The 24,370-nt window shown below is 46.2% G+C and overlaps 1 protein-coding gene across 1 annotated transcript in view; it reads right to left on the bottom strand.

Moving 5' to 3' along the window:
* OSMR (oncostatin M receptor) overlaps positions 1-23,555 on the bottom strand; it is a 51,502-nt gene extending 27,947 nt beyond the window's left edge. The window contains exons 1-3 of the mRNA XM_032851356.1: positions 23,353-23,555; positions 10,333-10,418; positions 5,411-5,583 (exon numbers count right to left, since the gene is read on the bottom strand). Coding sequence (XP_032707247.1) covers positions 5,411-5,583; positions 10,333-10,405 — 246 coding nt within the window. The 5' untranslated portion in view covers positions 10,406-10,418; positions 23,353-23,555. The remainder of the gene's footprint in view (positions 1-5,410; positions 5,584-10,332; positions 10,419-23,352) is intronic.
* Between the last annotated feature and the right edge of the window lie 815 nt (positions 23,556-24,370).

Below are 24,370 nucleotides of genomic sequence, written 5' to 3'. Positions count from 1 at the left end.
AACCTGTCACAGCCTCCTGCCTTTTGAGAGCTCATCTCCCACCCCCAATGGCTCTCTGATTCCAGGGGGCTCATGGGGCACAAGTGAAAGAAAGCTGAACGTACTCAAGTCTTGGGGGGAGAGGTCAGAGTTAGAAGGTTGGCACGGGACTCGTCGCACAGAGGCTGCTAAGAAAATTTTTGCAAACTAGAGAACTAATTGAGTCATTCTTTAAAAATAAGCAAGACCGAGGAGTATTTTCTTAATAATTTTTTTTAGCCACGGCCAGATCAAGTTGGCCAAATCTCTGTAGAGAGGGCAGGCCTTCATGGTACCCAGGAGTACTGACGGCTCTCCAAAGCCAGTAGGAGGCTCTCGTGAGGCCTTTGGGCTTTTTTTGTCTGTTTTCTGTTTTGTTTCATTTGTCTACTTGTCTTTGCAGATATGGTGGCCAAGGGGCCATGTCCTCTTCTCTGAGCTCTGCCCGTTAGAATCTTCAGTCCCCAGGGAGGTCAAGCACACAAGATGTCTTACACTGTGCTCTTGGGAAGCTTGTTCAAGTTGAACTGCAACTGCTTTCCCACGTAGTCTTTTTTTTTTTTTTAAGATTTATTTATTTACTTTAGAGACAGTGTGCGTGAGTGGGGGAAGGGCAGATGGAGAAAGAGTATCTTTAGCAGGCTCCACGCTCAGTGTGGAGCCCGATGTGGGGCTCGATCTCACGACCTGAGATCATGACCGAAGCCTAAATCAAGAATCCGATGCTTAACCACCTGAGCCACCCAGGTGCCCCTCCACACAGCCTTTCATCTTGATCTTTCTAGAATTCTGGTGTCTTCTTTCTCTCATTCAATGGGCTTCAATGGTTCCTTTACACCTTACCCTCTCAGCCATCTACATGCTGATTCCAACCTGCCTCTCCCTCACAGGGACCTCCTCTCTGGACACAGTGGTCTACCTTGCACTTGGGGAATAGCTTTGTACTTTTACACCTCAGTGTCTGCTCAACCAGCGTCCCTGGTTTAGGGTCCCCATGCCCCCTCTGCACTGGAAATTAGTCTAGGCTACACCCACCCCTACCCCCCCCCCCAGAAGCCTTCCTGCACACTGGGTATAGTCACTGGCATTTCATCTGTGGTTGGGTTGTGTCCCTGGCTGGAGCATGGCCCCAAGAGAACGGACACAGGGTTTTATTCTTCTTCCCGTCCCGCAAGGCTCCGGGCACTCAAGCTCCCCAGTGGGCCCCTCCAGGACACTTGCTTTCTGCCCCCACCGCTGGATGATGGGAACATCAAATGCTTGCACTTCCTGGGGAAAACTGAGTCTGCAGCCCCATTTCTAAAGGCCAATCGAAAACCCTATAGTCATGAGGATGGGGGTGACGTGCGTGTCACACACAGCCAGAGCTGACAGACTCTGAGGTCTTCCCTCCACTTTCTCCTTCCCCCCTTTCCAGGCTTCTGGGCTGCAGCGGAGCCTGGGCCGAAGCTGGTGCAGCCCTCGGGGGAGAGCACCTCCGCCCACCTCGCAGTGCACAGCCCTCACCCTCCATGTGGGACACTAAGTTACAAAATGTTTCTCTTTTGGTTTATCGTGTTGCTTTACTCCTAAACTACAAAATACACGTTTTAAATACAAGATTTGAGGTCCTGATCACAACTTTTCCTATTTAATACAAGCAATCTTGAGTCCATTTTGATTAAATCTTGTTTAAGAGCAAATACCAAAAAACCAACCCAGAAACTGTATCAATAATGGCGACCTTGCTGTCCACAAGCCACAGTCTGGGTTTTTCCTCCTGCATCCCTTTGGAATTAAGCCACTTTTGTCATCATCCCAGACTGTCACCGGTCACTCCAGGCACCTCTCCCCTGGGCCCACTGCACAGCCCCCTTCATACGGGTAGTGCTTTGGCTTCTCCAACTGCCCCACCTGTTCTCTGCCGTGAGCCAGAGCAGACATGTCAAACACTTCCAGCCAGATCCCCTCACTCCTCTTCTTTTCGTGGCTCTCAGGATAAAACAGGAAAACTGAGCACGACCTCCAGTGTCCTGTGTGGTCCACCCGGGGCCACGCCTGCCCCTCTGTGTTCCAAGCTTTCAGGCCTGGGAGCTCACAGCCCTCCCCTCAGGGCCTCAGCTCACACCTGTGGGCTCTTCCCAGAATATTCTTTTCCACCCTCCCTTCTAAATTAGCTTCTAATCCTCTTCCTTATTTTGGTTCAAAAAGTCCTTCTTTCAAGTTGCTGGAGAAGGTCAGGCCTTGTCACAACCCCACAGCACCTTGTCAGCCGCCAGCACTGCACGTCCCACATTTAGGACACTCTGGTCTATGTGTTTTTTCTCCTCATTCCTGCTCAGCCCCGACAGACCTACGCCTTGAATAATGGCTGGATCCCGGCTCCCAGTCTCCCAACCATGCGCCCAGTGACTGCATCATTAACAGGCAGTGTGGACTCTGTTTTCCTCAGACGCTACTTGTGCGGATTCTGTCTAACCACAAACTTGTGCTTTGTGCTGCTCACAGCCTTGTCATGGAGGAGATAAAACTTTCCTTGAATGCATCAATTCAGTGATTTTTTTTTTTAATGTGATGAATTGTGCTGGGGCTGTTTTCATTCACTGAAGTGGCAAGTTTAATTTGGCAGACACTAGTAAATCGCAAGAAGTTGGCACATTCATCTCTCCAGGAGTCCAATTGAGGTCACAGACTCGTTCCTGAGGCAAGCGCAGATCCCTGGCAGACTCAGCCCCCGGCCTCCTTCTGGGCCTGTGCTAGGACTCCACACCGCCTTCCCTGGCCACTGACCCAACCAGAAGGCCAGCGGCCGGACAGGCCGAGGGCAGGAGCAGGCCCAGGGGAGGCCGTGTGGTGCGGGCAGGCAGCTGGCTGCCAGCAGGCCTCTGCGTGGCCCGCACCATCCGGGAGGCAGCCCAGGGTCCCCAGCCCGGCTGCAAGCACTTGGACCAGGACGGTCCTCCTTGGCTTGGTTAGGCACACGACCGCCGGAGGCAGGAGTCCTGAAAGCTGTCCTTTCTCCGCATGCAGGAAAGCGAGCTGCCAGCCTTGCCTTACGAGGAACCACCTTACGAAAAAGGAGACGGCGCTCTTTTCAGAAGCAGTTCCCTCGGCTGGCTTTCTTCCCCTCAGCTGCAGGGGGATCTCATGTCTCTCCTTGACTTTAGGTCTGGAAGGGTCAGACAAAGGCTTGTTGTGGTATTGTCTGTTCTGGGAGGTATGGTATTGGTATGTGGTATTGTCTGTTCTGGCCACTGATTACCTGGGGCGTGCCCGTGGCTGTCACCCCTGTCTGGGCATGTGGCTGAAGGAGGATACCGTCCTGGCTCGGGGAGCTGCCTGGCACAACACACCACTCTCCTCTCCCCTGTTGGGCTGAGCTGAGTGATAATGGGGACCAGATATTGGACGAGGCAGAACTCTGGTCGTGAAGATCTCGAGCCTTAGTAGTTTGCAGAAGCAGGTTTGACAAGCTGCTCTCCCCAGAAAAAAAGAGCTCTCAGACCAATCAAAGGTGAAAACAGAAATGAACAAGTGCCTGTTAGGAAAATAAAAAACGGGATCCACTTGGTCTATGGTTAGCATTACTTCTTCTCATGGTGTTAAGTACTAGTTTTCCATGAATTCTTCCAGCATTTCTCTCAAACTTCCTTTTCTTAGACAAGTAGCCTCAATATGACCTTTGTGCAATATTTTACTGGGTCTAAATCGACAACCAATGAGTGCAACCCTCAAAAGTACAAAACTATGGGGGCGCCTGGGTGGTTCAGTTGGTTAAGCGTGTGACTCTTGATTTCGGCTCAGGTCGAGATCTCAGGGTCATGAGATCGAGCCCCACATCAGGCTCCACACTGGGAATGTAGCCTGCTTGGGATTCTCTTTCTCCCTTCGTCCCTCCCCTGCTCACTTGCATGCACTCTCTTTGTCTCTCTCCTCTCTTAAAAAAAAAAAAATACATACATACATATATAAATCAAAGTACAAAAACAATTAGTATGAGGTCCAGTGGGCAGATATGCTGATGGTGGAAAGTGAGTAGCTGTAACACACAATGCTTTTGCTTAAAATCGGAACACTAGGGATGCCTGGGTGGCTCAGTCAGTTGGGGGGCTGCCTTCAGCTCGGGTCATGAGCCTAGTGTCCTGGAATCGAGTCCCACATCGGGCTCCTTGCTCGGCAGGGAGCCTGCTTCTCCCTCTGCCTCTGCCTGCCTGTGTGTGCGCTCTCTCTCTCTCTCTCTGACAAATAAATAAAAATAAAATCTTTAAAAAAAAAATCAGAACACTAAACAACTCTCACTGTGGGAAACGACTCTTGGCGGCGTGGAATGGCAGACTGCTATCAATCTAGGTTGACAGAGTCCAAGTTATACTTAAGACCTCTCATCCAGATCTCAAATGCATGAATATGGAAAGTAACTGGAGGCTTCAAAACGAGTAACATTTACACTTTCCTAAACGAACTAACCATTCCAAATCCCTGCGCCCACACTTCCAATGCCTGAGATAAGAGTAGCCTCTGGCTGAGCAAATAGAGATCCCCAGCCGTGACACATCCCTGCGTTTCCCTTCACGCCAGGCAAATTCTCTGTTCCTGTTCAGGGAGACAACATTCCGTTGCATTGTCCTTCAGCATCCTCTGATAATGAATGAGCACGCTGTGTGGGTAGATCATTAAGGGTCCCCAGACCATAAAACGGAAACTGAAAGAAACCACCACAGTATCTTAATGCACGAGATGGAGAAGTGTCAGCTAAATGGGCCAACCATGATCTGCACCAAGACAAGTGACAAATCCCACATAATTCAAAGGCAAAATGATCATGAAATGAAGGATTTTCATCACTTGATTTGCTGTAGAAAAAGCCACAAGTGAGGGAACAAAGGACATCTTAAGTTACTCTCCAACATGGTGGGTCCAGGAAGAACCTCTTTGCTGGAGAGAACACACAGTGCTTGGACTCATCATTTCTTGTATTTCAGCACAGTAGGAGAGAAGCAACAGACAGGAAGCCACACTAGTAAGAAGAATGCTGCCAAACAATTACATCTAATTGAGGAAAATGTCTGGTGGACAGGAAAGAAAGAGGGAAGAGAAAAAAGAAGGTTGGTGTTCATGGATTTTTGGAATCTAGGACTCAAGAATGGGCCCACTAGCCTGCTTAGGAGATAGAGCAGAAATGAGGAAATGATCTGTTTCCATAACATATTGTATCCAGCTTACTGAACCAAAGCTGTCATGTTATTTGGTTCCATAGCCTCTTAACTAAAAATACAGAAATGTAATTGTTTTGGAAAACCATGCTGAGTCGCTAAAATGTTTCTGTATTGGGATTTTTGTGGATGTTATAAGAGAAAGATCTTGGTCAGAAAAGGATTGTTAAAATGTTGAGCCAAAAAAAAAAAGTACTTACCACCCAGATGACATTAGATGTTTTAATTCTACTGATTTCTATTTGAAAAACCATTTTGAATTCCTGATGATGATCAAGTTTGTGGACAGTCCATTGTAAATGCAAACACTGACATGTAGAATTGACGGAAACCTTCAGGGATTCAGGGTCCCATGGCAAAGGCTCAGACAAGACTGAAAGGTCAAAAATAAGATATGAAATAACATTTAATAGGAACACAGTTGAAGAGTCACAGATAATAAACTGGTCAGTATCACCACCGTCCAGTTTTGGAAAATAATGCTCTCAGGTGCCTCTTAGAATTAGCCATCTTGAAAGTCTGCAAGGGAATTTGGAAATCATTTGTAAATAAAGAAATTAAAGCCTAGATAAATGAAAGGCTATATAAAGAGGTATCTTGGCTATAAATTTCATATTCCTGGAAATAAAAAATGAGTTTTCTGTTTGAAAATCAGTACTTCATAGATTATTAAATAACACTGAAGTGGGAGCATACCCTATCTCTAGACATGATTGCTTAGATCTCAATGCACTACACTTAAAACACTGCTGGAAAGAATTTACTGAACTCTGTGGATAAGACCAGCAAGGCACTTGTGTGGAATAAAATAATTGTGATGATGTTCATAGCTCAAGGAAGGACCCCAGCTGGAGAGACACAGGCGCTCAGAATAAGTAAATCCATAGAAGAATATAGAAGACTGGTGATCGCTGGGGGCTGAGGACGGGAGCAGTTGAGAGTAAGTGCTCCATGATTACAGGGTCTCCTTTTGAGGTGATAAAAATGTTTTGGAACTACACAGAAGTGCCGGTTGCGTATTTTTGAATGTACCAAATGTCACTGATTTGTTCATTTTAACCGCAAAATGGTTAATTTTAAGTTATGTGAATTTCCCTTCAATAAAAGTTTTTTTTACATATACGTGATCATGATCAAAACGTTCAAATGATACAGAGATTGAGACCCTACCGTCCTACCAACTCCACTCTATTGCCATGTTTAAATCATATGCTTTTCTCGACCTTTCCCATACACTCAAAAACACATAAGACTGTGCATTCCATTTTATATTTTTTAAAGTGCTTAGGTTATTTTTCAGAAAGCTATAAAGAGAAGTAAAGCTATAATGCTACTACTCATTATTTTTGGATGACGAGGCAGAGTGATTTTACTTTTTTATGCTTTTTTTGTATTTTGTAAATGTTCTTTAGAAGCATGCGTTACTTTCAGACCCTGTAATACGCTAGATTTTACAAGAACTAGTCTTCTAAGACACCTAGTTCACTCCACTGTGATGATACTTCAGGATGCAGAATTTAGTCCTCTGGGTCAATCTGCGCCAAAAGGCTAGGCACCAGTCATTTTTCCAGTTTTACTTCCCACTGCAACTTAATGAATTGGCATTTTGAGTCTTTTTTTTTTTTTTTTTTGCATTCTGATTCTCAATGAGCTTTGGCAGAGTGAGTCATTTATCAGACTCCATACATACAAAGTTAAATGAAGTCAGCTGGAATTTCTGAACACTCGAAGCCCAAAACATGATGGCCACTTTCTATTATTATTTGGTTAGAGATTTTTTTTTCTCCTTTGTGAATAAAATTTCTCTTTAGTTAAAGCCAATAGCCATTATTCATCCTCTCCTTAAACCAGCCAGTTGGGTGAGTCTTCCAAGCCTAAGATGTAAGCTAAGTAAAAGGAGGTTTAGGGGGACAAAAGAGCAGATCCCTTAGGGAATAGGAGGAAATATTTTTAATAATTAATAATAACCAATAGCACGGAGAAGGCTGGATGTCTGCAAAATCATCCCAGCTCCCCTAGCCCTCATTCCATTTTGTCTGGGTAGTAATTTGTTGCTCTCAGTCTCACACTCTAGATGCAAACTTCCTGGAAGGCAGAGGCCAAAGCAGAGACATCTTTGAATGGACTCTTGTCCCCAGCATTCGGCACAACCTCTTCCCCACAGCGGATGTTGATCTCAAATCACAGGGACTCAGGATCTCCACAAGTTCTCAAGAGCACAACAAGCAACAGCTTGTCTCTCCTCATCCGTGGCATTCTCTTCTCCCCAGGGCTGCTTTTCTAAGCCCTTGTTTGAGCACTGATCACAGTGTGTCTCCCGGTGTCTCCCCAAGGACTGTGAGCTTGACAAGGGCGGGACTAAGTCTTACTCAGCTCAGTGAAACCAAGTCCAATCACACACCTGTCACAGTGTGGACACCCAGTGACTCCTTGCTAAAGGATGAGTCAACGACCAGTATCAACTTTACTTCTGGAGGCTCAAGAAAGCTACTGTGTGATGCTTTAGGTAAAAGAGGAACACTAGGGACGCCTGGGTGGCTCAATTGGTTAAGCAGCTGCCTTCGGCTCAGGTCATGATGCCAGCATCCTGGGATCGAGTCCCACATCGGGCTCCTTGCTCAGCAGGGAGCCTGCTTCTCCCTCTGCCTCTGCCTGATACTCTGTCTGCCTGTGCTCCCACGTGCTCTCTCTCTCTAACAAATAAATAAAATCTTTAAAAAAAAAAAAAGAGGAACACTATATTGACGTGAGCAATCTGTGAGTGCTGAGTGACTCAAGCAGTTGGGAGAGACATCAGTCAGAAATAATTCGGGTCAAAAGCAATTGAGGACTTCCTTGGGAAACAGTGGGAGATGTCAAGGTAAAGTCAGAGAGATTAAGGGACTGTGCAGACTCTTAAATCCAAACCCATTATTTTCCAATGAGGAAACTGAGTTTTAAAAAAAGGGAAGTGACTTCCCAAGAACACCCAACTAGACCCGAACCCAGGGTTCTTGGCCCTGAGCCCAGCTCTCTTTTTACAGTGAGGAGTGGGTGATCAGACAGCCCTGGGTTTAATCACAGACTCTTCTCCCACTTCTCTCAACCAGGCTCTTTGTCTGGCCCCGACACTACTAAAGAAAATAAACCATGGTTCATTTATAACTTGGGACATCACACAGCCATTAAACAGAATGTTATTGCTAAAAGAACATTTGAGATCAAAGCTAAAAAGCCTCATTGTATGTTGTATTGTTTTAAAAAGCATATACTGAAGTACACATACTAAAATATATATACTTTACCTGCATATATTTTTATATGTTACTTATATTTACATATTATAGTATAATTTCCCAGTATATATATTTACACTAGATACAACATACATACTTTATATAGAGTTTAAAAAGTCCATACATAGTATAAATATTCCCAGCATATATAGTGTAATTTCACTTCTACAAAAAAAAAATCTGCATTTTTACATCTCTGTCTTGGTCTATATGGTACTTACACAAGAGAATGGGAGAAAATAAACCAAATGCTATAGTCACGATCTCTGACTGAAGCAGATACGGGCCCAGCAACAAGTGGAAGTGAGTCTGGGCTCTGTCTCATGGGTTGGGAGAAGCTAGGACTTCAGAACTCAAGTCTCAGCTCTGAGCCTGGCTGGGCCATCACGTGGGAGGCCCACTCATCTGAGTGGATGTTTAGCAGGTACCTGGCAGAGGCGGCAAAAACTGAGATGAGAAACCCAAGTGGTGTTAGGACAAAGACAGGATTATGTGGCAAGGCAGGCATGCTTAGCGGAGAAAGCTGGACGCAGAAACAAAGACTGGTGGAGAGAGACATGGGTAATGAACGTCTGTTGTAAATGAAAGAAGCAGAAAAGGTCCATTCTTCCCTGGAATTTCTTCTGAGAACAGTGCCTTGCACGTAGAAGGTACCTAGACAGTCGTCATTGGATCAGATAATGAGACTTCACTAGGGAAGGGAACTGGGCCAAAAATTTGGGATTAAATGCGTAGGACTTTCTGGAGAGCCTGCAACCGGGGGCATGGGTCTGTCTGAGAATCAGAGGCTCTAGCTGGACCCAACCTTCCTATGGTATGGACCACCCCCTCAGCCCGGCTGTTCACATTTAGCAAGTAAGATAGATAGGGTGAGAATGAGAAGTCCTAATTCCCAACTTTCAGCTCCAGATTATGGAAGGTTATCAATAAGCTATGAATTTTAAAAAGCCAAAAAAGCAGCAGCATCTCATGTGCCCTGAACCTGAAAGATAGAGACCCAGACTTGCAGAACACCCGGCAGAGAACTGAGCTCTTATCAGAACAAAATCTTTTTCTTTCCAAATATCTTCTCACAGAGTGTTAGGGAAAATAGAAACCTTCTGTGGGTGTTTCCTGGAAACATCACTTCAGGAATCCATGGAGGGGGCTGTGTGAATAATTACAAGGCCGTACATCTGTGCTCTCTGTTACAAAGGGAGGACAGCAAAGAGTAAACACAGGATGAGGAAAGCGCAAAGCTTTGTTAAACACAGGCAACAGACTCGAGCCTGAGTACCTTCCCCCTGGTTCAAAGTACTAGCCAAAGTCATTATGAACATTTTACAAGTGCCCTTATTGACACTATTCACAAAGTTGGTTTATTGAAAAATACCCTCACTGGGAGAGTAGCTAAGTGAAAAATGCTGTTTCTTTTTCCCATAAACAGCATTTCAGTACTTAGCATATTATCTTGCGGCAAATAGTTTCTCAATGAATGTCACTCAAGGACATCGCAACTTGTTCTAAGCCAGTGGCCTGCACTGGTCTGGTTGAACCTCAGCCCCACAGGACAAGGCAACTCCTTTGGAGATGTCACTTACAGTGTATCTACCACGAGTTCTGTGGGATTAGATCCACTCACAAGTGCCCGGATGACCAGAGCACTGGCTAGGAAATGAGGGCTAAGGTGTGGCTTTATTACCATGAGCTATCAAGAAATCCAAACTAAGGAAACCATTGCTACTCACCAGTTCCAAGTAATTCCCAAAGAAAAGACCTGTGCAACTTTCCTCCAAAGTACCAGTTACCTTGTTCTTTTTCTCTGCGTTTTTTTTTTTTTTTTCTTTACTGTTCTTCCCACTACTCACCTTCACTCTGGTAAGTCCTCAAGGACAGCAATGCCAAGAGGAATGCTGTCTGAGAGACTGAAGAGAGAGCCATAGGTTCTGGATTTCTGAAAAAGATAAATTACAGGAGAAAAATTTCATTTAATTTTGGCTCTGAGTAGGTGTCTTTGACCTCATTGTGGTAGATGATGGTATTAAAGGTTCCCATTCTTCTCTCCTTTCATCCATCCATGCCTCTTGTCATGAGAGTTTGGAGTACCCCCTGCCTTCCAAAGTAAGAGTTTATTTCCCTGCTCCAGGTGACTTGCGGAGGCCGAAGCCATGGTGAGCCTCAAAACCCCTGTGTCATTCTGCTTGCTTTTCTGTGCTTCCACCTTTGGCAAGAAAAGAGCCCTTCTGGGCTACCCTCTTGGACCCAGGAGGAGGAGGAGCAATGGGGGGGGCACTGAGTCATCATGGCTGCCCCCCATCCTCACCGGCATCAGCCCAGGTCAGCCAGCCGCTGGCCAAGAGTGACTGGTCCCAGATGCGGGAGCCAGGAATGCTCACTGCCGCGTGCCACGGAGGCCGTGTGGCAAGAGAGAAGTGGCCTACCAATTTCTTCAAACCCAGAGAAGGCTCGTGAAGAAAGGTAAAACAAAGAAACAGAAGTGAAACGTAAAAAAGTGGACCATGGTCTCAGAAGAGCTATATCTGAGTGAGCTACTTAGAGAGGAGTCATCTTCACTCTTCCTTGTCTCCCTTGTTACAATTTCACCAAAGAAAACCCAGCACATTCCACCTGAAGAGATGTTTCATTGTGTTTCATTGTTCAAGATAATTTCCGGTTTTCCTCGCTTTAGAGGAGGGTTGTAAAGGGAAGGTCAAAGAGCTTCACTGATTCATCGGGTCCTCTGACCACAGGACAAGCTGAGGGCACAGAGAGTGAACACTGATGACCTCAAGGAGGCTAATTTGTTCTTAATTTAATAGTAATAGTGTTAGTCAAGGGAAGCCCTGAGTTTCACTTTTCTACTTCAAAGCCTGACTCACCCCACTGACGGGCAACGAAACCGTTCAGAGTCCCCTTCACCTCGGTCTAGCCACGCAGACTTCATCAAATCCAGAAACTCAGCGAACCAGACCATTCCCTTTCACTGCCCACCACTAAATAGGAACAACAGTGACAACAGAAAAAGAATACAGCCAGCCCTTAAATTATTCTAGGGTAGTCACATCCGCTTACAGACGGACCCAATCCCCAGCAGAAAGTCTGCGAACAACAGCTTTTCCTCATAGTCCTTTAGGCCTATTCTCTGCTACTTCTAGTTTTGGCAAACAGGTCACTCACGCCTCTCTAAAATCTCTACTTACCACGTCAGAGAGGCTCCTATTACAACTAAATATCAAAGCCAGGGAGAAAAGGAATTCAAGAGGAAGTTGTTTCTGCTCAGCACTGAAGGAAAATGCCAGCATGAAGTGTGTGACACTCTGCGCGCAACAGACCCATCCTTCCAGTCCTAGTCCATGGGCGCAGGAGCCTATCCTAAGGCCGGCCTACCCTGAGGAGCGCAAGGTGCCTCTCTCTGTGAGGAAATCTCATCCCGTACATTGAAAACCAGGCGATTCTGGGAGTGATGTAGGTTGCTTTGTGTTCTCTGTAGGAAAGGGCTACTTAAAATGTTTCTTTTTATTTTCAAATTTTGGAGTTCTGATGAATCAAATATCTCACATGTCACAGAATTTAAACAAATTTGTGTTTAACAGAGAAACTTAAGACAGAGAAACTTGAAATGGCAAGTTAGTAGCCACCTATGAATTAAGGGTAATCAGAAATTAAAGAATAAAAGTGGTCATGTAACAAAACCGAAAACTAGGAGTCTTTACAAAGGACTTGTATCTACGGTCTGGGGATCACAGGAATATTGACTTCCAGACGAGACTTCTTGGACTCTTGAGAAGCGTGGGGACAGTCTCGTCTGCAAGTCCCGCCCTTCCCCACCTCCTCCCACGCGGCAGGTTGTGAACCTGAGGAGGTTAGCTTCAGAATGAGAGTCGGCCACTGGAAGAACATTCCGGAGACATGCATGTCAGCCGTTGGGAAATGCTGCATGAACAGTTCTCCCGAAGCGCCAGAGCCTCATGCTGCGGGAAGAACACGGCCACTGAGGACCCCGAGCCAGCTGCTTCCAAGCCCCAGGAGACTGACCGCACGGCCCACAAGGACTCCCTCCTCCCCTCCCCCGTAAATCTGCCTCTAGTTACCCTGTGCCCTATTCGGAGGGTACCAGCTGTTTGTTTGCTGGTGAGCTCCCCGCTAGCATGGCGACAGATCTGGGGGCGAGGGAGCGAGTTGTGCTGGGCTTATTCAAGGAACCACAGGAGCCGGTGTTGCAGGGGGCAAGGAGGTGAGAGGCAGGAGGTGCAGAGGGCCCCGGATGGAGAGAAGCCCGGGAAACATTTCTCCAGCTGTGGCTTCTACCCTGAGCCAGGTGGGAGCCACCGGGGGCTCTGGGAAAGGCGTAAATGGCCACTGACAGGAGTAGTGGGAGGGACGGCAGCTAGGAGGTTATGCAATAGGCTGGGACAATGGTGCGGGCTCAGGCTGGGATGAAGGCATTGGAAGTGGGTACAGTGGTGGGATTTGGGAGAGACTTGACAAAGCAGGCAGGACGTGCCGGGGGTGACAGACGAAGACATCAGGGACAGCCCCCTTAATGGCCAGAGCCCTTGGCAGAACGGAAATTACCGTTCACAGAGGTAGAAGCACAGATGTCATGGGCTCTAGCAAGGGCTCTGGTGGCAGCATGCTCAATTTGAGTTGCTGATTTGATGTCCAAGGGAGCGAGTTAGCCGGACAACCACTTTGGAATCCCTGGGAGGGGACCTGGCAGGGGGCTCAGTCATCCTGGGTGTATACAGACGGTCTTTAAACCGCGGGGGCTGGATGATGGCCTGGAGAGGCAGCGCACATAGAAAAGAGAGGTCTGCCTCGGGCAGGAGAAGGCCACCGTGCCCTCTCCTTCTCTCGTCAGGCCCTCCCTCCCCACACAACTGTCTGCGAGGAGCATGGCTACTACTGCGTCGTAGGAAAAGGAAGTCAGGGAAGGATGAAGGGGCAGCATTCAGAAAGGCAAAACCCACATTCCCGCCTCACCCACACTGCGCTCAACCTGGTTCTTTATTTCTATTTTTCAGATCCCCGCCATTCCCAACCAGACTGAGCTGCTTGAGGACAGGCCTGGGTCTCAGTCCCCATTGTCCATCATAGTCCCAGGCCACAGCTGTTCCCCAGGAAATATCTTGTGAATGAATAAATATCTGTAGCGATGTTCTCACAGTTGTTCTTCTTTGCTTTCAATTTTATTTTAGTAAACAGATTTCTTTTCAGGCCCTTCCACTTTTTCTAGTGCCAAATATTGCCTAATTCATAGTCTTTCATTGACATGTCTTCTCTGGGGAGGAAAAGGGAGAGCAAAGAAAAATTACCCACTCATTGTGCAGAACTTCCCATTCAAATCTCATCTCTGGGCAAAAAGAAGCCACCTTCGACTGTCCCCCAGGACAAACTCTACCTGTGCAACGAAACACAACTTATGCCAGGGGTAGAAGCCTGCCCTTCTTCGCTAGCATTTTTTTCCGTCATTACTAAAATATTTATTCCTGGGAAGTTTCCTCACCGTAAATAACTCCTTGAGAAGCAACATGACCAGTCATTTGCTTCCCAAGAACATGGGTGTGTTGCCAAAGACAGCGGAATTGGCCGGGTGCCTCCTGACGTCATATGCAAATCCCAGTTTCAAGAAAGAAGCTGTTCATCTGGGACGTGTGCTGGGTGTGTGCTCCCTGTTAGAGAGTTCTGTGTGGCAGTATGAAGGGCTGGCGGCATGGTCTCCACATTTCCCAGATCCATCTATCTTTACTTCTTTCATATTGGGGACCCCCTCCAAGGGGCACTGCCATTATAGCATGGGGCAGATCACCTGTAAGCCTTCCCCTCAACCCTCCTTCCACCCTCTTCCTCCTAAAGAAAGGTTCAAGCACACCTTCCCCTCTGTCTAAACCTACCTGGCTAAGTGTTTCTAGCAGTTTAGTGAGGTCATCCCTTATTTAGGAGACTGAACTGGCTTATGCACGGCTGATTTTCTTTTTCTTAAGCCGTATTCAGGTGAGGATTCCTGGGCCTTGGGACTCCAGCTAGCATTCAAGCTGAGTCCCCAGATGGTCAGGGAAACCAAAGAAAGGAAGAGAAAACCTCGATCCAAGGAATATTCCGGACCCAAAGAATACGTAGGGATTTAGCATATGCTAACGACAGTCTTTTAAATCACTAAAGAAGAGACAGATTTCTCCCCCCACGTTGTACTGGAACAATAACCTGGACATTTGTGGGTAAAGGAGGTAGTAACAGTCCAGTACACGGACTCAGATGTGAAGACTGCTGACGGTCAGATCACTGCTCGGACACTTAGGAATCGTCTCACCAGAGACAAGGTACTTTATCCGTTTAAGCTTCAGTTTCTTTTCCTGTAAAATGAGGATAAAGAACCTACCTCATAGGATTGGCATGAGGATTACATGAGATTATGAGAACCTATATACAGAAAATCCAATTATTGTTTTTTTATTTTTTTGAACACTTTTTTTTTTTAAAGATTTTATTTATTTATTTGTCAGAGAGAGAGAAAGGAATACTTTAAAGAATGCTGAGCAGGGAGCCCAATGCAGGACTCGATCCCAGAACCCTGGGATCATGACCTGAGCCAAAGGTCATGTATAATCCGTTTTAGCATGATATGAATCCTAGAAGCAATAAAGATTGTACAACGATTAAATAAACATTGCAAAAAATTTTAGTGCTACAGTCAGGCCCAATAAGAAACTGGGAACAATAGTTTCAATACTGATGGCAAAGGGTTACTGTCCCCTACAATACCAAGAGATCTTAGAAATTAGAAATCAATCAAAAACATACAAGCAACCCTGTAGAAAACCCGGCAGATGATATGAATATGTAATTCACAAGAAAGGAAATGCCAATAACCAAAAGGGAATAAGGAAAAACTAGACAATATCACTAGTAATTATATGAATGCAAATTATAATAGTAGTTGTATGTCTGTGTGTGTGTCTGTGTGGTGTCCAACTGGCAAAGCCTAAAAAGGTTTTACCATCTAGTACTGGTAAGAGTTTGAAGAAGTAAGTATTGCTACTCAATGATGGTCAAAAAGCATAACTTTATCAAGGTCATTTTGGCACTACCTATTAAAATTTCAGGGTGCCTTCCCTTTGATCCAGAAATCCTATTTCTGGAATTTTGTCCTACAGATAGCATCCTTATATATGTGTGTCTGTACACAAAAATTATGTATTTTAGGGGCACCTGTGTGGCTCAGTGGGTTAAAGCCTCTGCCTTTGGCTCAGGTCACGATCCCAGGATCCTGGGATCGAGCCCCACATCGGGGGGTCTCTGCTCAGCAGGGAGCCCGCTTCCCTCTCTCTCTGCCTACTTGTGATCTCTCTCTGTCAAATAAATGAATAAAATCTTTAAAAAAAGTTATATATTTTAAAGAATGTTCATTGTAGTATTATTAATATTTAGGAAAAATGAAAACAACCCAACTAATTGTGAAAAAGGACCCAAAAAATTAATTACGGTGCATTTCTGCAAAGGAAAACTATGAAACTGTCAAAAGAATGAAACAGATCTACGGGCTGCTATAGAAGAATAGCCCAAAAATACTGAGTGAAAAAGCAAGCTGCAGAACAGCGTGTGCACACAAACACCTCTGGGAGAGGGGTGTGCAACCGTGCCACTTGGTACTCTCTTTAGAAGGATCTGCTGCAGGAATGTAGATGCCTGACAGCTTCCCCTGTTGTACATCGGGATCCACGCACATTCACACCCGAGCCCACGGTTCCTGCAGGCTGCTCCCAGGCAGTGAGCAAACCAAACCTTTTCTGCCCAACATGGGACTCCTCTAACAGGCAACATTTGATCGAAGTCTCCCATTGGCTTGGGCAAACATTCTCACAACTGCATTGCAGGGGGAAGCTCTTCCTTCCAGGCTTCCCTGTTCCGTCACCTTGCCTTGGGGCTGTCTCCTCCTGCTCCCTTGTCCCTGCATCCCTCCCCAGAGCTCTCCCCCCAGATCTCTTGCACATCTATTTCTGCCTTGCTGTCTTCTACTTCAAGGACCCAAACTGGCCCCCAAAGACACACCCAACAATGAACACTTATAAATTTAGAGTTGGGATGGGGTAAGGGAGGTGAGCAGGATGAGGGACACTGTGGTCAACTCTCTCACATTATGTAATTCGGCCACATAAAGCATTCTTCAAAATGTGCGTGTGTTTTACATATATTTATGAATGCAAGTAGTTGCAATTCCATTATTTTCATATTTGAACCATATATCCCAACAGGGCTAAACTAGCTGATGGTATTTTGTGATTCAAAACCAATGCAGAGCTGTCCGACAGGCCTAAAAAACGGTTGGAATTTTTTAGGTACTGGATCAGCCTATGAGCACGTCATGTGTTTCTGTACAAAAATGTGATCTCTCCCGAGAGAGTACGGGCACTTTAAAAATGCATTTTCAGGGGCATGTGGGTGGCTCAGCTAGTTTAGCCTCCAACTCTTGGTTTCAGCTCATGTTGTGATCTCAGGGTCATGAGATCGAGCCCCCATCGGGCTCTGCACTAGGTATGGAGCCTGCTTAAGATTCCCTCCCTCTCCCTCTGCTCTCCCCAACCTCCCCTGCAAAAAAAAAAAAAAAAAAAAAAAGGCATTTTCAAACACAGAAAGTAATCAGAGTCCTGGGTAAAAAAATATACTGTCATTCCCTCCTGATAGACCAGCGTACTAAGGTACACGAAGCTACCTTGTTCAAAGTCCCCCACTGGGAAGCCTGGTAGTAGAAAGAGGCGAGCAAGAGATCACATGATCTCTGTGTGAAACATTTACTCACGGTAGCAGAGCTTCTGCTTGTGTACCACTTCTCAAGACTTGCCACACACTATGTTCTCACACGGTGGGACCAGATTCCATGTTTTCCAAGAGTGCTTTTTGTCTTACATTTTTCCAAGTGCTTCCTTATACCTTACACATTTCCATTTGGTAAGACATTTGAAATTATGGCTTTTCTTTTAGTTGGCTTTAGATTTTATACTCCGATTGGGTAGATTTTAGGTAGCTGACTTCATCTTAAAACAAGTTTTAAATAATCCAGAGAATTAATTGCCTTAGTGATTTCAGATCTAAGACTAGAACTTGGTATCATATTTAGCGCTCTCAAACCCTCTTTCCTCTGAAAAGAAGGAGGAAGAAGTGGAGGAGGAAGGAAACAACACAACTATAATTTAGTTCTTTAGCATGTATTATTAAAAGAAAGCACTTTACAAGTTCTGTCAACCACATTTAACCCAACAGGAAGTGGTATCCCTAGCAGCACGGTTTTAAATACCAGTCAAAGACCAGACACTCAAAGCGTGGATGAAAACATCACCCAAGAAATTGCTAGAAATGCAAAACCTGAGATCACACATTTGATCTACTGAATAAAAGTATGCATTTAAACAAGATCCCTAGGTGATTTCAAAGGAACACTAAAGTTTGAGAAGCACCACTTTCAATATCTATTGCATATTTTTGTGTCTTAGGATACTATTGATACATAAAGGAAAGATCTACCAGTGCCTTCCATGATGTGGCTCTGCAGAGGCTCATAGTAAGACATGAAGTAACTATGAAAACAATCCTAGCTAGTACGAATTGGATGTTAACTCTCTGCCAGGGGCTTTGGGATGTGATTTACATGAATTTATTAACTGAATCCTCACACGAGTCTTACGGAAGAAATTCTATTATTAACCTCACACACAGATGAGGAAATGAAGGCTAAGGAGGTAAAGTGACTTTGGTACAGGTTGACAGAGTTAATCCAGAACTTGAAATCAGGTGAGTCATTCCCCAGAGCACAGCACTTTCCCACCTCACACTGCTTCCTCCATCCTTGGAGCCCATACCAGGATGGGTTCCAAGGCATAAAGAATTATTAACAATTATAAACCCAAGAAAGCCTAACAAAAATTCGAACAGGATTTTTTAAAACTTGACAAGCTATTTATGAAATTTATAAAAAGAGAAAATGTACCAGAATCATTTCAAAAGAATTTTTTTGGAAAAAAAATACAAATATATATGACTAGATATAAGAACAAAGCTGTAGCACGTCACACAGGGTGGTACTGGCATAAGAAGAGAGAAAACAGGGGCGCCTGGGTGGCTCAGTGGGTTAAGCCGCTGCCTTCGGCTCAGGTCATGATCTCAGGTTCCTGGGATTGAGCCCCACATCGGGCTCTCTGCTCAGCCGGGATCCTGCTTCTCTGCCTACTTGTGATCTCTCTCTGCCAAATAAATAAATAAAATCTTTAAAAAAAAAAAAAAAGAAGAAGAAGAAGAAGAGAGAAAACAGATCCATGGAACAGAAGAGAGTCCTGAAATAGACTCGTGTATGAATAGGACCTTATTTTACTATAAAAACAGAATTTCAAGTGAGTTGGAAAAAAGACAAATACTTAAAGAAATGGTGTCGGGTGAGCTGCCTAAAATTGTAGAAAGAAATTAAGTTATATCCTTACTTCTTACTTCATACAAAAATCTGGTATTACAAAGAGCTAACTGTACATATCAAAATAATTCAAGTTTTAGAAGAAAATAAGATAATTTAAAAAATAATTTTTCGGTGAAAAAGATCTCCCCAAGCCGGACGAAGCACAAAAATCAAGACTGCAGGGGTGCCTAGGTGGTTCAGTCAGTTAAGCGACCGATTCTTGGTTTCGGTTCAGGTCACGATCTCAGGGTCATGAGATCGAGCCCCATGGAGGGCTCTGAGCTCAGCACAGCATCTGACTTGAGATTCTCCCCTTCCCCCTCTGCCCCTCCCACTGCTCGCTCTAGCTCTCTCTCTCTCTCTCTCAAAGAAAAACAAAGAAATAAAACCTTTAAAAAAATAAGATTGCAGAGTTGATTACACAAATATTTATAACATCCATGAAGCAGAAGATAGTTAAAACGAAAACATTATGAATGGATAAGCAAAATATGTATATGCAAACCATGAAATATTATTCATTCTCGAAAAGGAAAAATGTTGACACCTGCCACAACATGGAAGGTCTTAAGGACATGTTGTTAAGTGAAACAGGTCAGTCACAAAAAGACAAGTGCTCTATGATTCCACCATGCATATGAGGCACCTGGAGTAGTCAAGTTCACAGAGCCGGAAAGCAGAATGCTAGTTGGCAGGGGTTCGGGAGAATGGGCCCAGAGTGTCAGTTTTGCAAGATGGAAAGAGTTCTAGAGATGAATGCTGGCAACGGTTGCCCAGTACGGAGTGTATTTAATAACACTGACCTGTGCACTTAAAAATGATTAAGATGGCAAATTTTATATTATGTATTTTACCACAAAAAAAAAATAGTGGGGGAAAAAAGAGCATCGCAGCAGAAGAAATATTTAAATCATCTATAACAGACAAAGAATTAAGATCCTGACTCGGTACAGAGCATCTGCAGTAAACAGGAATCGGAAAAGGCAACTCAATAGAAAAATGAGCAAAAGACAGGAACAAGTAGTTAACAGAAGACATTGCATGACCCATAAACATTAAGAGACATTAAACTGCAGTAGTAATCAGTAAAATGCAAATTAAAATGCCATATTGGGTTTCAGATTTGAAAATCTAAATAAAAAAAAAAGATAATGGCTGATGGTAGGAAAGATGACGGAAACAGAATCTCATGCAGATTTTAAATTAGTACCTGGGGTGGGGCAGTGCTATCATTTAAAGGACTGTGTCTATCAAGTGGAAACATGAATGAACCCTTTGACCCTAGAACTCTATTGAATAGAAATATTCAGGCTGACACACAAAGACGAATGCACCGTCTTTCCTGAAGTACTGTTGCTAATGCTGACTAATTTTAAACCATCCAAATGTCCACTAATATGAGAAAAATGGATGAATTATATCTCTAATTTAGAATAACATGTAGCCTTTAGCAAAAGTGATTTGTACTGCCATGGGAAAATCTCTAGGACTTGGAAAATGAAAAAGTAAGCTGCATAATGTATAGTAAGATCTCATTTACATATATGAAGATATATGTATAAACACATTATTATGCAAATGCATAGAAAACAAAATAAAATCTCAGAATGGTATTTACCAAACTTCATCTTCCCACTTCTGAGTGGGAGTAGGAGTTCTACATGGTAGTTCTACATTTCATTCCATATACTTCTCTATTTTTTGAATGAGAACATACTTAGTTATTACTTGTATTATTTTTAAAACATAAAAATGAAATTTTGACAACCTGGAATAAATAAATGCTGAAAAACCTGTACGGCTGACTCCTGAACAATGTGGGTTTAAACTGAACAGGTCCACTTATACACAGATTTTTTTTCAATAAATACAATACGGAGTTATAAGTGTATTTTCTCTTCCTTATGATGCTCTTAATAACATCTCTCCTTCTCTAGCTTACTTCATAGAAAACACAGAGTATATCATGCATGTAACATACAAGATACACTCATCAGCCATGTTATCAGTAAGGCTTCTGGTCAACAATAGGCTACTAGTAGTTAAGTTTTGGGGAGACCAAATTTACATGCAGATTTTTGGGCACCCCTAGACCCCGCATTGCTCCAGGGCCAACTGCAGAAACTAAAATGAAAAGGGAAGGAAGGTTGTGAAGCCCAGAACACAGTTGCTGGGAAAAAAACACTCATTTTATGAGCATTTGTAACTACAAAGAAGCCTGCTGGGAGCAATACTGTTTGTGTTTTATTTTTTCCCCATTTAATTTTTTTTTCTTTCTTTCTTTTTTTTTTTTTTTTTTTAAATCGAGAAGGGCTTCCCTCTTCAGGGAAAGGAGTGCCAGGTCTCACTGTTCTGTAAGTGAGCAAGATGACACTTGCTCAGATTTTTTTCTACGGGAGATAACAACGCCCCAGCCCAGTTCCCACAAGGAAAACATACTCCTTCCTCTTGTGGAAACTATTACCACTGATCTCTCTTTCAAAACCATAGTAGCTTTCCTGACTTGGTTCCTTTTTCAGGACAAAAGGGTTACAAGGAATATCAGAGAGTCTGGAACACCTCCACGAACCTCTGTAGGTGCTCCTGGTCTTCCAGGTTAAAGAAAGGGGTAGAAGGAGAGACCCAGTGTGCAAAAAGTATTCTGCCCCATATGGCCAGAGTCCTGTTGGACACTATCAAACTGACCTTTGATACAAAATGCTCAGACACATTTGTGGGGCCAACAAGAGGCAGAACTGGGACCAAGATGTAATTTACCAGGAGGCAAGTTACAGCTGAGAATTCACTTTGTCCAGCAATCAAATATTAGGTGGTGAGCTCCCCGTCACTATTGGCATCTAATACTTCTGAATGCTACCAGGGCAGACACAACCTGAGCATAACCTGAAGATTCTAAATAGGTAAGTGGGATTCCAGGGCTTTAAAAAGACCCAAGATTGATTCTGAGGCTCAGCTCAGTCTGGAGCCCTTCAGCCTCAAAGGTGTCTGACACAAAAGGTGTCCTTTTAAAGCAGCCCAGGAAAGAGACAAAGAAGAGCAGTAAGGAAGCACCACAACCAGGACCACTCCAAAGAGGGTCCGAGAGTTGGAAGGCACACCGTAGTGCTTATAAGCAGCGGCCAAAGCCAATTCCTGACTCTCACCTGTTCGCTGTGTGACCCCAGACAAGTTACTGAACTTCTCTAGGCCTTGGTGTCCTCACTGATAAAAAGAGAATGACAAAACTACTACCTAGCTCATTGGTGAAACTTAAGGGAGCTGGCATACGTAGAGTGCCTAGCACGGTGCCTGATCCACAGTAAGTACGAACCACCATTATTCTGCACGGGAGAAACCCGAGGCTGATCGGATGAGTAACTCCAGCCCAGTCCCACAGTCAGCATTAGACTTGGGCATACGACCCAAGCTTCTTTCCCTCCAGCTCACATCAAATATACTACACTCACGTGGATCCGATCCCCTACAGTGGACCCCTCTGGAGTCAGAGAATAAGCTTTTTCGCACGCAAAGTGTCTTCGAGCCTGCCTGTCCTCCGTGGCACCCAAGAGCGTGCCTGCCACCACTGGGCAGGCAGGCGGCCGCACGCAAGCAGGCACGGACCGGCTGAGGAAGTGCCCGCCCGGGACCAGCAAGAAGGGACCCCCGGTGTCAGCGCCAGTGCCCCAGGGCTACGAGGAGTTTTCGGAGTCACCGCGGCCCGCTCTATGGTCTTGGACAAGTTCCTGAACCCCTCTCCGCGGGCGAGGGGTGGAGCGCTGGCATTTCCAAGCCCGCCGCTGCTCAACCTGCCAGCTCGGTGGCCCCTCCATTCACGTGGCGGAGGAGGCCAGGCGCCCGCCCGCGCACCGCGCCCCCGGGATCTCCGCGCGCCGCCGGGTGTGAGCACCGCCCACTCCCAGGTGTAAACACAGCCGGGGAGGAGGGGCATCGCCGACCGCGCGGAGAAGAGGGAATGTTCGGGGGGAGCTCGGGGGGCGCGGGGGTGGTTGGGGACAATGAACTCCCGGGGCGATGTGTTGGGAGAGACGCGAAAGTGGGTTGCTTGGGGATTTTAACTCAATAAACATCCCCGACTACTGAGAAAGAAGTGACGGGACCGTGAACTTCCAGCAGGGGGGAGACGCCGCGGGGGCGCCGGCAGCGTGCGCTCGGGAGAGAAGGACACACGCAGCAGCCGGGCGGGCGGGCCAGAGGAGGGGACCCCTCCGAGCACCGTCCCGGAGCAGGTCGAAGCGCCAGCCGAAGCCGACGCGGGGCAGGGGCGACGCCGGACAGGGCGGGCTGGCGGCCGCGACTGGGTCGCGGCCGGCCGGGCAGACACCGGGAAGGGGCTGCGAAGCTGTCGGGTCCGCCGGGCGCCGCGCCGGGGCCGCCCGCGGGAAAAGCTGGCGGGGCGCGGGGAAGGCTGCCGCGGGGCGCGGAGAGAGCGGGCGGCGGGGGTACTCACCCCGCGCGGGCGGAGGGCTCCGCGGGCCGGGCCGGGTCCTGGGCGGCGCGGGGCCGCGGGTGCGGACGCCGGTATGGACGTGCAGGGGCGGCCCCGCGCCCGGGCTATGAATCAGCTGCGGGGCGAGCGCCGAGGGGCGGGAATTACGGGAAAACCGCGGGGGAGGGCAGAGGGCTGAGAACTTTTGCAATTTCCCGTCCTGCTGCGCACTCTTGGCACTACTGGGACCCACAGGAATTCTTCCCCTTTGGGTCCCGGGGGAAGCGGCTGGGACCCTGCGGGAGGCGGGCGAGACCCCGCGGAGGTGCGGTCCGGGGCTTGGCGGGCGGCCGGCGGGGAGTGGTGGGAAAGGAAGTGGGAGAGGCCTGGAAAGAAGTGGAACCGAAGTCTCTGTGGGGCCCGGAGAGGCATCGCGCGCAGGCCTCTCTGGCCAGGGCCAGCGGGCCCTGCGGCGGCGGGACGCTGAGAGCAGCCGAGGGACCCAGGAGCCGGGGCGACCACGTGCGGCCACTTCTTACTCCAAGCGAGATACAGAACCCTGGGGTCCCGGCAGAAAATCTTCAGGCAGAAGGCAAGAGCTCCAACCAAACTGTGTGTCCATTAGGCGCCCAGAGCGATTAAAAAAAAAAAAAAAAATGTGTTTGGACAGTTCTAGGAACCTGATTGTCCTCTCTATCTCGAAACGCCTCCGATCAAGTTTCATCCAGAGCCACAGTCCTAAAGCCTTTGTTTCCCAAAAGAGCCGTGTATATTACAACTTGCTTTTCCTCTTAAAAATGCCATCCAGTCTTTGAAACGCGTATTTTAAATACAGGGCCTTTGAAGTACCTGTTGACGCCTCTTTCATAATTATGTGTTGGACTATGGCGAGCCCTGTGAACTTGAGCTGGAATGGAGACCATCCTAGTATTGCCCTGTTGGGGGAGGTCATGGAAGGGACATGACCTCCACTTGACCCTTGAGCTGCACCTGGACAACCCGAGGCTCCTTGCCCCTTCCCCTGTTCTTGGAAAGTGGG

Source organism: Lontra canadensis, unplaced genomic scaffold (genome assembly GCF_010015895.1).
Source record: "Lontra canadensis isolate GAN:19392208 unplaced genomic scaffold, GSC_riverotter_1.0 scaffold5, whole genome shotgun sequence".
NCBI lineage: Eukaryota > Metazoa > Chordata > Mammalia > Carnivora > Mustelidae > Lontra > Lontra canadensis.
The sequence above is the reverse complement of the archived record's forward strand: the minus strand, read 5'-3'. Positions and strand labels throughout refer to the sequence as shown.